The following is a 16,023-nucleotide window of genomic DNA, read 5'->3' as shown; positions in this document are numbered from 1 at the left end:
AGGATGGATTTGACTGCATGTGAATTACACTTTAATTAAAAAAAAAAAAAAAACGGGGAAAAAAGAGGCTTCAGTAGCTCTGCAATTTCTAAATAGAATGAGCCTTAGGAGAGCAATCTGATGAGGGAGCTGGTTAATAAATGAATGAGCTGCATATGAAAAAGCAGTGTTAGAAAAATTCCTCCCCCCCCCACCCCGCACCATTTTGATAGATGTGCGTCCAGAGAAGGATTTCCCTCTGTAAGGAAATCAACAACGCAAGCCTGACGCTAAACAGACACTCGCTTCTGATACCCAGGAAAGAGGGAGTGTTATTTACAACAAAAAAGAGAACCACTCTAAATGCCAACGTTAGGTTAAGTAAACGAAGGCGCATTAACTGAAGGTGACGTTGTATTGCCGGAAAAATGTCGTGTAAAAAGAATGTTACAATTTTACTTTAGGGTTCGCTGAGTGTTGTACCTTCTATGGGTTTTGATAAATGTATAATGATGACACGTGTCCACCATTATGGAAAAGACACAAATGGAAATGCAAATGGGGATAAGAATAGAGCGGTGCAGTCCCTCCAGGTCTAGCCAGTGCCCCCTGGAAGGCTAGGTAAGAGTCTGGGAGGGGTCTGTCTGCTCAATGGACAAGCAATGAGGTCACCAGGAAGTGGATTTGGGTAATAGAAAGGGATTGTACTAAATGCAATGCAGCGTACTGGATTGGATTCTGGGGACCAAAATCATGGACACTAGTGGAAAAACTGGGGAAATCTGAATAAAGTCTGTGGTAGGTAATGCACCAATGTTAATTTCTTAGTTTTGACAAGGGTACCATAGAGAGGTGAGGTGTTAACCTTGGGGGAAACTGGGTAAAAGGTAGATGGGAACTATCTTCACAACTTGTAAATCTGAAATTAGTCAAAAATAAAAACACTGAGTCTGGAATTCCCTGGCAGTCCAGTGGTTAGGACTCGGCGCTTTCACTGCCGAGGGTGCAGGTTCAATCCCTGGTCAGGGAACTAAGGTCCCGCAAGCCGAGAGGCACAGCCAAATAAATAATAAAAATAAAAACATCGAATTAAAAAGTATGGAAGGTTTGATTGAGCCTGGGATTTGGGAACTTCTCAGGCACCCCTCTCTCTCTCGGACTCAATCGTGTAATAAACTCAGTGCAAATCCAAATGGGGGCATCACTCCATCGGAGGAAACCCAAGGATAGGGAGGCCCCCGCACTCATCCTTCTGGTGGCATTGGGATTTGGCGTGGCCCACTAGAGTTCATGGCAGGCTCATACCTCTGTTGCCTCTTCTTCTTTGTGACCAGCCGGGTGGGTCTAGGATAAGCGGTGGAGGGAGTTAACCGTTTTCACTGTAGAGCTGGGGAAACGGAGGCCCAGAGAGGTCAAGCATCCTGCCTCAAGTCACACAGACGGGAAGGGGCAGAACCACGACTCAAACCCAGGTTTGCTGACTTCAGATCCCACCCTCTGCCAGACGCCGCAAGCCGTCTCCACCCGAAAATGTCAGTGCCGGACACGAGTTTACTTGGCACAGCCCAGAGACCTTGGGTGGCCTGTGGGGGCTGCCGAGGGGCCTTTTGTTTTGGCTTCGAGTTATTAATGGGGCTCCAAAGAAATCAAGCACAGCACGAGATCAGGGTGGAGGCGAACTGCCATCACTGGCAGCGGGGGAAGCGGCTCACAGAGGAGATGGCCGGGCTGGCAGCGTGACTGCCTATCTGGGCCCAGGGAAGATGTGGAGGTGGTACTCCTGTTTGGCAAAGCGTGATATTCATGAAGAAAAGAAGATACCTGGGACTTTGGGTAGCAGAATCAATTGAGGACAGGTTTCTAGAATCCTCACCATCAGACCTGCTGTAGCGGGAAGAGAATAAGCTTTGGTTTAAATGGCTGTGCAACCGGAGGCAAGTCACTTAACCTCTCTGGTCCTTAGAGTCCTCATTTGCAAAAACGAGGATCCCTTCTTGGGTGCTCAGAAGGAGCCAGTGGGAAAACACAACATACAGATGAGGCAGGAGCTCAGTCTTGAAGGACAGAATCACGCAGGTGAAAAGGCCTGGAGGTCACACTGATGTCTCAGCTGACCAGGCCAGCTGCCCTCCAGCCAGCCTAGCCAAGGTGCCACGGATGTCAGTCGGCACTCATCACACATTGCAATGGCGGGGCATGTGCAATGCCCAATAATTATTGTGTAAACTGTGGGCAATGTAGTGAGATGGCCCTGGTGACATAAGAAGTTCTAACTGGAACCCAGATATTGGATCCAGGTGACATGGCACATGAATAATGGATGATGTGTTTGGGGTACAAAAGGGTTGATAAGCCCTTCTCAGAACTTCAATGACTTGGCAGGAGCCTGCCCAGGACAGGTAAAATACCTTGACCACCACCTGAGCGCATTTCCCGCTAAGAGTTTGGAAGACCCAAGATGTCAATCAACGGTCATCTGGTCTGATGCCCCAGATATACTCTGCTGAGCTTGTGGCGGTCAGCTGTCACTTCTCTAAGGCTGTGCTGGTCCCCGTGCCCTCTGCAGGACGTCAGCACAGACTGTGATCTAGACCATGATCCAGACTACGGTCTAGATGGTGATCTAGACGGATCTAATCTGTGATCCAGACTGTGGTCTAGACTGTTCTGGACTGTAATCTAGACTGTGATCTCGCCATCAAATCCAGCACCAAGGACAGTGCCCAGCACATAGTAGGCACTCCGTCCATCAGTAAGCAAACAGATGTCAAGAAGTGAGGCCGAAGAAGCAGAAGCCAGATCACAAAGGGCTTTACACTTGCAGTGGAGGAGCTGGGATGCATCCTGAAGGCAGTAGGTACCAGGAGAGGGTTCCAGGCACAGCGCAGCTTGGAGGGTGGTTTGGAGGAGGTGAGAATAGACGTGGAGGTGGGAGGGAGTGATGAAGAGGGGCTGTTGAGGAAACTCCAAGTGGAAGTTGGGGGCAGAGCCAGGACAGGCCCAGGACTGGGTGGGAGAAGGGAGGATGGGGGGTGGCATCCAGGTCCAGGTTCCGGGCAGGATGGGTGGGGGCAGGGCATCCCCCGAAATCAGAATCCCTGGGCCTGGAAGTCACGTGCTGCTGGGCAACTGTGCCTCCGGAGGCAGCTGACACTGCAAATGTGTCTGGTGTGTTTGTTGACATAGTTTTTTAGCACCAACTGCTGAGGCATCTGGGATCCGCAGAACGTTTCGAAACAAAGCGGGGCTCTGAATGTAAACACACGCCTGGAGCCACCGACGGGCCTCGCCAGACACCCTCCGGAGGACGCGGCTTCTGCTGGAGCAGCCCCTAGACTTGTCAACTAATTGGAGGTGAGAACCACGTCCAGGCCCCTCCCAGGCGGGCACACCCACAGGTAAAGAGGACCCGAGTTCTTTCCTATTATCTTCTGCTGTTCAGATTCAAGGGAAAACGTTTAAGACTGGAGAGTCGGTTCCTGACGTGGTCGGGCTCTCAGGCCCCCTGCTTTTCTTTGATTTCCTTTTAGGAATCACACTCTTTGTCATGTGTGGACACGTATGTCACACCTGAGAAAAATGAAAGCCCCAATGACAGGCAATGCCCGGGAGGGTGGGGAGTGGCCAGAGCTCTCACACTGCTGGAGGGAGAAGATTTCCCACCCCAGTTTGGAAAACTGTCCGGCGGGATCTGCTGAGGCCAACTGTGTGCGCTCACTATGGCCAGAGACGGACTGGCCTTGTATCATGGGACGCGTGAATGTGCCACTGAAAGACACACTGGAAGGTTCACAGTAGCAAGCGACCCAGATGCTAATCAGCGGTAGGTAGGATGTTAATTGCAGCGTGTTCACACAATGGAATGATTAGAGCCAGGAGGATGGATCCTCTGCAGCTACCAAGGATGCATCTTCAGATGGATTTTGAGTGAAATAAGCCAGACGTGATAAAGGGCACAGCCGGTACAATTCTACTCATGTGCCGTTAGAAGTAACGGGAGTGGTCGGCCTAATTTGGTCTGGGGGAATAGGAACTGGGTCAGGGCATGTTGAATTCAGTGGGGTGAAAAGCATCTTACCCTTGTGATATAGAAAGCACAGACATCTCTATGGTGCTTATTATCTACGTATGTACCACATCGTATACATATATACCGCACACCATAGGTGTGTTGTAGGCACAATTATGAAGATGCCCCAAGAAGATGTCCCAACCCTCATTCCATCCCCGGGACTGTGAATATATTGGCTTGGCCAAAAAGTTCGTTCGGGTTTTTCTGGGAAAATCGCAATGAACTTTTTGGTCAACCCAGTATCACACGGCAGAGGGAACTTTGCAGACGTAAGTAAGCTTCGTATTCAGTTCAGAAAGGAGGCTGTTCTGGATTTTCTGGATGAGCTTAGTGCAACCACACAAGCCCTTTGCCGAGGGCAGCGGCAGAGAGAGGGATTGGACCAGCCGTTGCTGGCTTGACGATGGAAGGACCACGTGAAACAAACTCTGCCAACAACCTGCCCGAGCCCCAAAGCGGATCCTCCCCCAGAGCTTGCAGCTAAGAGCTGACCTCAGCTTCGTGAGCCCCAAAGCAGAGCACTCAGCTGAGCCGGCCAGACTCCGGACCCACAAGATCTGTGAAACCATAAATGCGTGACGTTTTAAACCCCTAGGCTGGCAGCAGTTTGTGATGGCAGCAACAGGAAACTAATGTCTAAAAAGGCTCCTTAAGGGAGTGATCATTGAAAAAAGAAAGTTGGGAAACACTGGGTTACAAGGGAAAATTCATTCAGCAGTACACTCAGCATGTAGGCATGTCTCCACGTGTGTGTTACAGCCAGTGTCACCAATCATCAGCGGCGCCCACAACAGAGAAGAATCTGGCTCCAAATGTTAACAGTGCCGAGGATGAGAAACTGTGTGTCACCTGCCCCTGCCTGCCACTCCAGTCATACTTGGATCCTTCCTGGCCCTCTCTGCTCCGGCTGTGCTGTCCTCTTTTGTTCCTGAAGCTCTCTGCTCCTCTCCCCCCCACCCTCCTCTCCCTGCAGGGACCACTCTTCCCTGACCCCCGGCCCCTCCATCCCCAGAAAGCCCAGCTCCTGTGGGTTTTATTCCCAGCACCTCCTCTAGCTGTGTGACCTTGGACAAATACTTAACCTCTCTGTGCCTCAGTTCCCTCCTCTGTAAAACAGGGATAACAACAGTAGCTGCCTCATAGACTTGGCAACATTCAATCTGTGAAGTGCCAGCCACAGTGTTTGCACATATTATGCTCGTAACTATTGTTCATTATTATCATTATCACTGTTTTATGCCCACATAACACTGACTGCCTCGGTCTGTAGCACTTAGTATGTTTGCAATTCTCTACTTATGTGTGTGGCTAACTGGCTGCCTCCATGGGAGCAGGGCTCACCCAAGGCATACCAAGCACTTCGCGCATAGTATGTGCTCAATAAAAACTTAAGGGATGACTAAAGGGATGGACTATTTCCAAAGGCTGCCCCAGTGATCCTCTGAATCTCTGTGAACACTGCATAACCCGGGGACTCACCACATTTTGAGGCTGTTGGATGAGTTTCATGAGAGCAGGATGGTTGTAACCTGGGGAGAGGAAGATATGGTTAGAGACCAGCATCGGATCCAGGGGTCCCATGCCGCTCCCTCCCATTGCCTGCCCCCTCCCTTCCCTTCCAACCCTGCAACTCTCTTTACACACAAAGGCCCATTCCTGGGACCCAGCCCAGATTCCCCTGACTCAGAATCACTCAGGGTGAGGCCCCCAAGTCTTCTACTAGTTCTCTGGATGACTCTGATGTTCAGGTGGGAGACACACTGGACTAGACAGACAGTGAATGAAGGTTAAAGCTAACTCGGGACCAGGGTTGGGAGGGTTCCCCAGGCCTGCGTGACGAATTGCAAACGTGGTCCTTGCCTTCCCCGCCAGTGTCCACCGCTTGAGTCAAATCTCACCAGGCATTTGGTCAGGGACTGAGGGAGGGAAGGATGCTGGCTGCACTCTGCGACCAGCACAACCGGTGCTGCCTGAACACATTTGCTCATGTCCAGCCTGGGCCTGCCACCCCGCGACAAGGCCGAGGACGCCCTTTGATTCCGCAAAATTGCTCTTCTACGAATTTATCCTACACGTGGATAAAAACCCAGGTAGGGACTTCCCTCGGGGTCCAGTGGTTAAGACTCTGTGCTTCCACTGCAGGGGATGTGGGTTTGATCCTTGCCCAAGGAACTCAGCTCCCACATGCCGCAGGTGGCATGGCAAAAAAAAGACAAAACCCAAAAAACCTGTGTATACCTATCTTCATGGTGACTCGCCAACACCTGCAGGCTTGAAAGCAACCTAACGTCCATCAACAGCAGATCAGTTGTTGCCAGGATTAGCAATACTGAACACAAAGTCTCTTGCACATAGTAGATGCTCGATAAAATGGGATATTATAGAGGAGGGAAGAGTAAGACAGGCCCACACAGCACTGGAGCCAGGTGTCCTGGGCTCTGCAGAGCCTTTACTGCCATTTATTGAGCATCTGTGTGCAGAGGGCTTTCTATTCCTTATTGCTAAACTTGGCAACAACTTGCGCAGGAAGGCCAAGTTTGTAGGAGGCACTGAAGTCAGGAGACCAGATGCAGGACCCTCAAAGGCAGATGCCAAGTGTTCAGCCCGATAGATATTGGTTGAATGATGGAACAATGTGAAGATACAGTAACACAGGCTAGAACTCAAAACTGTTACAGATCAGAAAACACATCAGTGACTCTTGGAGCAGGAAGCAGACGTTGGAGAAAAACCCCCAGTCTTCAAGTACCACATTTTTTTTTTATCATGCATATTTTGCACCTACTTTCTTTAAACCAATTAACTTTTTAATTTAAAGAGATTTACTTTGGGATTTCCCTCGTGGCCTAATGGTTAGGATTCCAGGGTTTTGCTTCCATGGCTCGGTTCGATCCCTGGTCCGGGAACTGAGATCCCCGCAAGCTTTGCAGAGAAGCCAAAAAAAAAAAAGATTTACTTTTGAACGGACACTTTCTATCACTAGGGTAAGAAAGCTGCCCAAGGCTCTGAACCTGGGGCCTGATCTCCTCCATAACAAGAGATTAACAAGTGTAGATTCAGGTGTTAAAGGCCCAGCATCACCCAGGGGAGACTCTCTCCTGATGGAATTAAAGAGTGAACAGATTTGAAAAGCCTGTGGTTTCACTCTGCGGGATGCAGGGAGCGTGGGTTGGGGCAGTGATGTGGGGACCAAGGGGGAGAGTAATTAACATTGTTCCTCTGCCTCTCCACTCCACCCCTCCCCGCCCCACTCACAGCTGTGCTGGGACCAAGGCTGGGGAGTGCTCAGTACTCAAGGAAGGAACACTCTGTGGGGCTTTTCCAACTGACCTTTGGCTAGAGGTCTTCCAGCTCTGACTCTTTATCACGCTGCCTGGGTATTTATGACTTTTCTGCCTCAGTAGATAAGGCAGTTTCAGGGAATCAAATTAAGCCACAGATGCAGCATTTCCTATTGGCTTCAGAAGGAGAGATGAAAGCAGAGCTGGCCCTCTGATCAGGAAATCCTATGCCTGGGCTTTTGATGCCATGGGCCCCCGCACTGCAGGGCAGGGGCGGCTATCTGGGAGGCTGCTATTACAGAAGTCAGCTTGAGAGGCAGAGTCATTGGTTCAAATCCTGGGCTCCCTGGACAGCTGGGGGAAGCTGCAACCCCTTGAAACCTGGCTCCCTATCAATAAACTGGAAGTGATAGTAAAAGACCCGATGGTATAGGACGGTCTTAGGGATTACCTGAGATAACATGGAAGGCAGACAGTAATTTCTCAATAATTATTAGTTTAAAAAAATCACCTCGGGCTTCCCTGGTGGCGCAGTGGTTGAGAGTCCGCCTGCCAATGCAGGGGACGCGTGTTCGTGCCCCGGTCCGGGAAGATCCCACATGCCGCGGAGCGGCTGGGCCCGTGAGCCATGGCCGCTGAGCCTGCGCGTCCGGAGCCTGTGCTCCGCAACGGGAGAGGCCACAACAGTGAGAGGCCCGCGTACCGCCCAAAAAAAAAAAAAAAAAATCATCTCATTGACTACAGATGTGGGAAAAAAGGTGGCCAGAGAGGGAATTTTTTAGAACTTCTGGTCTTTTAACAGCTACTGCTAGCCTGATCCTCCCACCCCCCCATAGAGATGCTGGCTGGCTGGGGATTGAAGCAGAAGGAGCCCCGGGTGGTTGTGGTGGGGGGTGGTGTGAAGGATGCAGAGGTTAGCTGGGAAGAGACTGGCCCACAGTCCCAGGAAAACTCGAGATCTTATCCCGTTCACTCCAACAGGATATGGAGAGAGGGTTTTGTAAATCTTGGACTCCAAATCGCCTTCAGAGGCCAAGGGATCTCTGAATGATGAACTTCCCCCAAACAATGAGTCATCTGCCAACTGTTGAATCTAATCCCTTTTTTTTTTTTTTAATTTGGCCTCACCGTGCAGCTTGCGGGATCTTAGTTCCCCAAGCAGGATCGAACCTGGGCCTCCATAGTGAAAGTGCTGAGTCTTAACAACTGGACCACCAGGGAATTCCCCAAATCTCTTTTTTTTTAAAATTTTTATTGGAAAATAAAAATTTTATTGGAAAAAAAAGTATAGCTTTTTTTTTTTTTGGTATGATTCTTTTTATTTTTTATTTTCTGGCCGCACTGTGTAGCATGTGGGATCTTAGTTCCCCAACCAGGGATCGAACCTGCGCCCCTGCAGTGGAAGCGCAGAGTCTTAACCATTGGACTGCCAGGGAAGTCCCCTATGGGAGTATAGTTGTTGTACAATGTTGTGTTAGTTTCAGGTGTCCAGCAAAGTGAATCAGTTATACATATACATATATCCATTCCCTTTTTTTTTTTTTAAGATTCTTTTCCCATAGAATCTCATCTTAATGGGAAATAAATAGGTTCAAGGGACTGGGCAGGGGAAAAGCAGAAGAGGCATGGGGACCTAAAGGGGGGTCTCAGGGGAAAGACCCCAGGCGGCTGAGTGCAGGGGCTTGGAGGGGGGTGGGGAGCTGTTGATGGGGAGCCCAGGATGTCTGCCATCATCCACTAAGGGACAGGTTTCATCCGACGCTCAGCCTACAAACCAGCGGATGCCATGGGTAATCCATCGACCCAAGAAACATGGACCATCCGAGCTACAAACAGCAGCCACCTGCACGTGCCAATCAGCCCCGTCTGTCCCGTCTGCCATGCCCTCCTGCAGCAGCACAGCCTCGCTCTGGATGGCCAGGAGGGGAGCCTGGTAAGGCAGAGGCTACTGGTGCCCCTCCAGGTCACCTTTCCTGGGCAAGCCACCCCTCTCCCAGCTGCTCTGTGTGTGTGTGTTGGCGGGGGGCGGGGGCCGTGCTGCTAATGGCTCCAGCTGCCTCCTTCTCTGGAAAATTGCCCCTGGTGAATGGAAGCTGCTTCGCCCAAGAGATGACACAAGTCCTTCCCTCTGGCAGCTGATGGGCAGGGACCGACTGGCCCAGGGGTACCAAAAGGCCAGCCTCTTTGCCTTGGTCTGGGACCGACTCTGGGGTGCAATGCCCGCTTCAGAGACCCCCGTGGAATCAGGCTGTGGCTGGTCTCTGGCTGAGACCTCATCCTTCTTAACTTCCCCTTGCCCTCTGCTCTCTCCCTCCCTGCCCTTTCTCCCAAGAGCTCTCCCTCAGTTAACCACTTGCACCAAATCCCTGCCTCAGGATCTTCTTCCAGGAATCCTAAGACTGCTGACATTGGACATGGGTTCACATTCTACCTATGCTTCCTCTCCAAGCTTTGCTCATCTACCTACAAAATGGGCATATGTACCCAGATCCATACTTGTGGGGTTTGGGGGAGGAGTAAATGAGAAAAGACATGTAAAGTCCCTAGTAATACATGCTCTACGAATGACCTGTTCCTTTTCTCTGCCCTTGAGGGAAGTGTCTGGCTGCACACAAGGATGCACATCTTGGAAGGAGTGGCTGAAGTCTGGAGAGCCACAACTACACAGAGACACAGGCTACATTCAGGGACTGATTTTCCAGCTCTTACCTATGGGGACAGAGGAGATCTGGGAATAAAGATCCAACATCCGGTTGCCATCCACGTCCACCAGGTAATTGCCTCGGCTCTCTTCGTAATTGCAGAAAAAGTGCACGGCTTCTGCATTCTTGGGGAAAGGAGAGACTGGATCAGGCTCACTGCAATTCCTTAGACCCTCAGTCTTTCAGGATTAAGCTTGAATTGATGAAGTAAGCCATGTCCTGCCCATTTATGGACACATGGACGGTATCTGTGGGTGCTGGCAGTGTTGGATTTTTTGCCCTGCTGGTAATTACATGGGTGATTTGCTTTATAATTGTTTATTAGGCTGTGGATTTGTATTTTATGATTTTTTTCTGTATGTGTTTTATATATCACAACAAAAAAGATGGAGATATAACTCTGAAGAAGATTCTGAAAAGTTAAAATGTATATAGTAAGCCTTAGGGCCTAAGAAAACTAAAAAATATATAGTGATTATGAAACAAATGAAAATGGTACACTAGAAGATATTCACTTTATGTACAAAAAATTAGTAGAAAATGAAGAGAGGAACAAAAAAGACATGAGACAGAGAGAGAACAAAAAATAAAATGGAAGCTGTAAATACAACTACACCAATAATAACATTAACTGTGCATGGATTAAGCAATTCAATAAAAAAAATCAGAAACCATCAGACTGGATAAAAAGATTCAGTTAAAAAAAAAGTTAAAAAATAAGATTCAGCTATACACTGTCTACATGAGACATACTTTAGATTCAAGAATACAAATGAGGTTGAAAGTAAAAATATGGGAAAAGATATATGATTCTCACAGCAATCATAAGAAAGATGCCATGGTGTCTACTAATATCAGACAAAATTGACTGTAAAACAAACAAAATGTTCCTAGAGGTAAAGAGAGGCATTTTATGATGACAAAAGGGTCCATCCACTAAGATGACTATAAACATATAAGCACCTGATAACACAGCCCCAAAATACATGAAGCAAAACCCAACAGAATTGAAGGGAAAAATAATTCTATAAGACTAGTTGGAGACTTCGGTACCTGGTTTTCAGCAATGGATTGAACAAACAGGCAGAAGATTAATGTGAATACACTCCAGATCAATAGATCTCACAGACATGCATGGAACACCCCACCCAACAACAGTAGGGTTCATGTCCCTCTTGAGCGCATGTGGAACATTTTCCAGAATAGACGATATGCTAGGCCATAAAAAAGGCTCAATAAATTTCAAAGGATTGAAATCACTCAAAATAAGTTTCCAACCCCAACAGAATGAGATGAGATTAGAAATCGATAACAGAAAGAAGTTTGGGGGGCTTCCCCGGTGACACAGTGGTTAAGAATCTGCCTGCCAACGCAGGGGACACAGGTTCGAGCCCTGGTCCGGGGAGATCCTACATGCCGCGGAGCAATTAATCCTGTGCACCACAACTACTGAGCCTGCAGTCTAGAGCCTGCGTGCCACAACTACTGAAGCCCACATGACTAGAGCCCGTGCTCCCCAACAAGAGAAGCCACTGCAATGAGAAGCCTGTGCACTGCAAAGAAGCATAGCCCCCGCTCGCTGCAACTAAAGCCCGCGCACAGCAATAAAGACCCAACGCATCCATAAATAAATAAATAAAATTTAAAAAAATTTAAAAAGAAAGAAAGAAAGAAGTTTGGGAAGTTCACCAAAATGTGGAAATTACACAACACATAAATAACCAATGAGTCAAAGAAGAAATCACAAGGGAAATTAGAAAAAAAATGTTTAGATCAAAAGTCAGCTGCATGGGCTTCCCTGGTGGCGCAGTGGTTGAGAGTCCGCCTGCCGATGCAGGGGACACCGGTTTGTGCCCCGGTCCGGGAAGATCCCACATGCCTCAGAGCGGCTGGGCCCGTGAGCCATGGCCGTTGAGCCTGCGCGTCCGGAGCCTGGGCTCGGCAACGGGAGGGGCCACAACAGTGAGAGGCCCACATACCGCAAAAAAAAAAAAAAAAAAGTCAGCTGCATGTTTTAAAAAAAGAGCCAGCACAGATTAAGTGTTTGCCTCCTTTGGTGAAACTGTAACAAAGAAGCAATGGAAGGATTGTTATTTCATCCCCACTCACCTGAATTACATTCAGCTATTTCATTCCCACTCACCTGAATTACATTCAGCTGTTTCATTAACTCCTGCAGGAGAGAAGAGAAAAGCATTAAAGCAAGGACACATGCTTGCCAGAGCAGCTTAAAATCTTTCATGTTTTCCCAATATTATAAATATTTTTAAATTGCTTAATAGAATTAGTTGGCAGGAAACAATTCCTGCCAGTTAAATTACCAGTACAACAGACAGGGTGGAGGTTTAGACACTTCAAAGATTACAGTCAAATAAACTATTTAACAAAAAAATTTAAGCTGAAGATATTTATCTAATGTCCAGAAAAGCATGGGCTCTCTTTTTATTAAGGAGTAAAAAAAAGGCTTTAACATCCCATTAGGAAAATAAAATTAACTGAAAATAGAAATTTGCACATCAAAGAACCATTTATAATTATAATCTGAACACCCCGCTTGTACAATTCCACATAGAAACTGGGAATTACAAACTAGTGGTTTTACTATTACAAGGATTTCTTCTTTAAAATCAAGTCAACATAAAGTAAACTTTAGCAATTAGTGTCATAAAACTATGTATTTCCACGTAAAAATACAAAATAATATTCATGACAAGAATATGAAATTTATTCCAAGTATTTTACGATTATTAAATTAAAATCCACCCCTCCCCAATAGAAATATGCATGAAAAAAGTCTTTTGTCAGCAAAAGACTATGCAAAATAACTACAATCATTTACATTGGTACAAAGATTTCTGTATTTATTAAATAGTTTCAACGACAAAAGAGATAGCTTTTGACTTAAAAAAAAAGACACTGTGGATAAAATCTGCAAAATATGCAAAGAAAATAAATTTGTATTAAAAAGGTTTACACTGTTATATTTTAGGTGCAAACATTAGAAATAGTATTGCACATTACAACACAGAATCAAGGTTAACCAGCCTTCCAAAGTGTGTTATATGCAGGTTTTGTAGCTTCTTTGAGGAGAAGCAGCAACACCCCTCACTCACCTGTGTCTCTTCCATCTCACAGGCTAACATCAATTCCAGGGATTCAGAGCTACTCTCATACACCCTGTACTGTCACCCTGAGGGCTTCTCTGTACATCATTCCCCTTGCCTAGAACAGAATGCACTCCTTCATCAAATTCCTCCTTGTGGCCCTTTAAGATCAAGCTCAGTGGGGCATGTGCTACATATCACATCGTCATGTTCCTTCACTGTTGTTGGAACGCTGTGCCCCAGCCCCTGACTCTGGACTCAAAGCAAGCCATGTAACTTGCTTTGGCCAACAGAATGAAGTGGAAATGATGGTGGGCCAGTGTGGAGCCTAGCTCAAGAGACCTACAGCAAGCTCTCCTCTTCGGTCACTGTGAGAACAAGCTCAGCCTGGCTGGCTGGAGCATGAGAGATGCACAAAGCAGAGCCAAGTCACCACAGTGACCCAAGACAAGCCTAGCCAGTCATCCCTCAGGCATGTAGATGAGCCCAAGAGAGCTGCCTACCCAACTGCCAGTTAACCCTGGATGCGTGAGCAACTTGTATGCTGCGGAGGTTTTGTGACTGTTTGTTACACAGCATTATTGTGGCAATAGACAACTGATACATCTCCTCTGAGAAGACTTTTTTGGCTTCTTATGAAGGAATGGCTTGGTTTAAGGTTCAGGATCTCTAATGGTGAACTCTGAAAGGAGGTAAGGATACTGGGCCCTCAGCTTGGCTGTGTTCTTGCCCCATGGACACTTTTTGCTCTTTTCTGAAATACACCATTCAGCTGTGCTCAACTCACCAGAGATCTAGGCCCTGGGACTTCCGTCTTCATCAAAGGCCCATCATAATCAAATTCAATGTCGACTTTGGCTGCGGCCTGACTGATGTGTCTGGATCCTGCAGTAAACAAAGATGGTGAGAACCCCTGGGGACTGCAGATGTGAGACTCCTGCCCTTATAACACCCAATGTCCCTAACAGAGGCAGTGCCAGTACCTCAGCCCCATCCCCGCCAGACTGCCCCAGAACTCTGAGTGTGGCCACGTGGGCACCACAAGAACCCTGAGGATTTAAAGAAACGGGAAAACCTGGTGCCAGTGAAGCTGTAAGCAAGAAGGCATGCTCACGTCCTGCTGGTGTGAGGATAAGCTGATGCCGGCTTCCTATTCCTTTCGAGTGAGCAATCTCAGTGTTTAGGATTCATCCCAAGAAAATAATGGGACCGGTGCACAAAGATATAGGTTAAAAATATTGGGACTTCCCTGGCGGTCCCGTGGTTAATACTCCGTGCTTCCACTGCGGGGGGCATGGGTTTGATCCCTGGTCGAGGAACTAAGATCCCGCATACAGCACAGGGAGGCCAAAAGAAAAAAACCAAAACACACAAAAAATATTTGTCATAGTATTGTTTCTAACAACAACAAAGAGGAAACAACCTAAATGTCCAACAATGGAGAGTTGCTGAATAGAATATGCCACATTCTACCATTTCACAGACAGCGGAATACTGGCAATATTATGTACCCATTATAAAAATTATCCAAATTTTGTAAAAAATTTAATCTATATCCATATGTATATATAGACCTGAGTTTCTCCGCCTCGGGCCTATTGACACTGTGGGCTGTATCTTCTCTGCTGTGGGAGATTGCCCTGGGCACTGCAGGATGTTTAACAGCCTCCCTGGCCTCCACCCACTAGATGCCAGTAGCACCCACCCAGGAGTTGTGCCCCTAGTTGCATCGATCAAAAATCATCCAGGAGAGAATAAGCAAATGTCTAAATTCAGGTGGTCCTCACTTATAGATTTTTTTGGTTAAAAAATATTTGGGGCACAAGTGATTTGCTTGAAACTGATTTCACATTTTTTGCATAGTAATAAACTTGTAGAGGGTTAAATAAACTTGAGTTCCCAGGCTAACCTCACAGAACTTTTTAGCTCAGCATCTTGCTGAAATGAAGGGTAGTTTCAATTCCAAGTCTCACTGATCGCTAAGCAAAAGACGGCTGTGCGGAATCCAAGATAAGTGTGTAATGATTTATAATCAGTAACCCCTAGAAATCCTTTTAATGTCCCTGTTCATCTTTCATCTTCCTGGCACATATTTGGTGGTTGGCAAATGTGAGTTCCTCTTACACGGGTTGCCATACTTGCATCAAACTAGGGAATCTCTAGATGCTTCATATAAATCATATGTGTGATCTTATTTTATCTTTCCACAACCCTGAGGGGTAGGTTGTTATTGTTTGCATTACATAGGAAAGGAAACTAACACTAAAACATGCTAGCATCTCTCTCTGTTTTCTCTCTCTCTGTGTCACACACACACACACACACACACACAACTTGCCAAACTATAAAAAGCCATGATATTAGAAAACATATTTAAATTCATTCTTAATTTTTCATAATTGCTTTGAATATCAAAGAAGGTTTCTGAATTAATTATGCAATAAAGTGTAGCCCTTTGAACGTAAAATCCAGTTAAAATCCAAAACTACCCTTATTTTGAGGCATGAAGGTACCAGCTTTTATTATCTTTTGTTTGATCTTACACTGAAAAGGGAATTACCATTTATTCCATTAGCAGAGAGTTAAAGGTCATGGAACACACTGATGACTTCTAAGAAAACTGTAAACTCTTTCTCTCTTCCAGAGCTCAGGGTTACTGGTCAAGACTGAGTCCAACTAGACCTGCATTCAACAGGGATGCCTATTTGGATAAAAAGAGCTCTTAACCAGTGCTGGTCTTGCTTTGTCTCCAGCAAAGGGGGAAAGTGAAAAATTTGTAAGTAGTAAGTTGCCCTCTCATGAGGATACACAAGTCCTCCCTTCCTTTCTCCAGAAAATGTCTTGACATCGCATTGTAGGAATCAGACTTCTTGGGGGTTGGAAAG

At 46.9% G+C, this 16,023-nt stretch overlaps 1 protein-coding gene across 2 annotated transcripts in view; it reads right to left on the bottom strand.

Annotated features, from left to right (window-relative positions):
* The window catches only part of ABAT (4-aminobutyrate aminotransferase), a 90,375-nt gene that overhangs the window by 19,313 nt on the left and 55,039 nt on the right, over positions 1-16,023 (bottom strand). The window contains exons 3-6 of one of the 2 annotated variants that reach the window (XM_004270199.3): positions 13,926-14,023; positions 12,178-12,207; positions 10,042-10,159; positions 5,531-5,580 (exon numbers count right to left, since the gene is read on the bottom strand). In XM_004270199.3, coding sequence (XP_004270247.1) covers positions 5,531-5,580; positions 10,042-10,159; positions 12,178-12,207; positions 13,926-14,023 — 296 coding nt within the window. The other variant, XM_049699926.1, reaches the window with a different exon arrangement.

Source organism: Orcinus orca, chromosome 16, assembly GCF_937001465.1.
Source record: "Orcinus orca chromosome 16, mOrcOrc1.1, whole genome shotgun sequence".
Classification (NCBI taxonomy): Eukaryota; Metazoa; Chordata; class Mammalia; order Artiodactyla; family Delphinidae; genus Orcinus; species Orcinus orca.
This window is presented reverse-complemented; position numbering and strand designations above follow the sequence as displayed.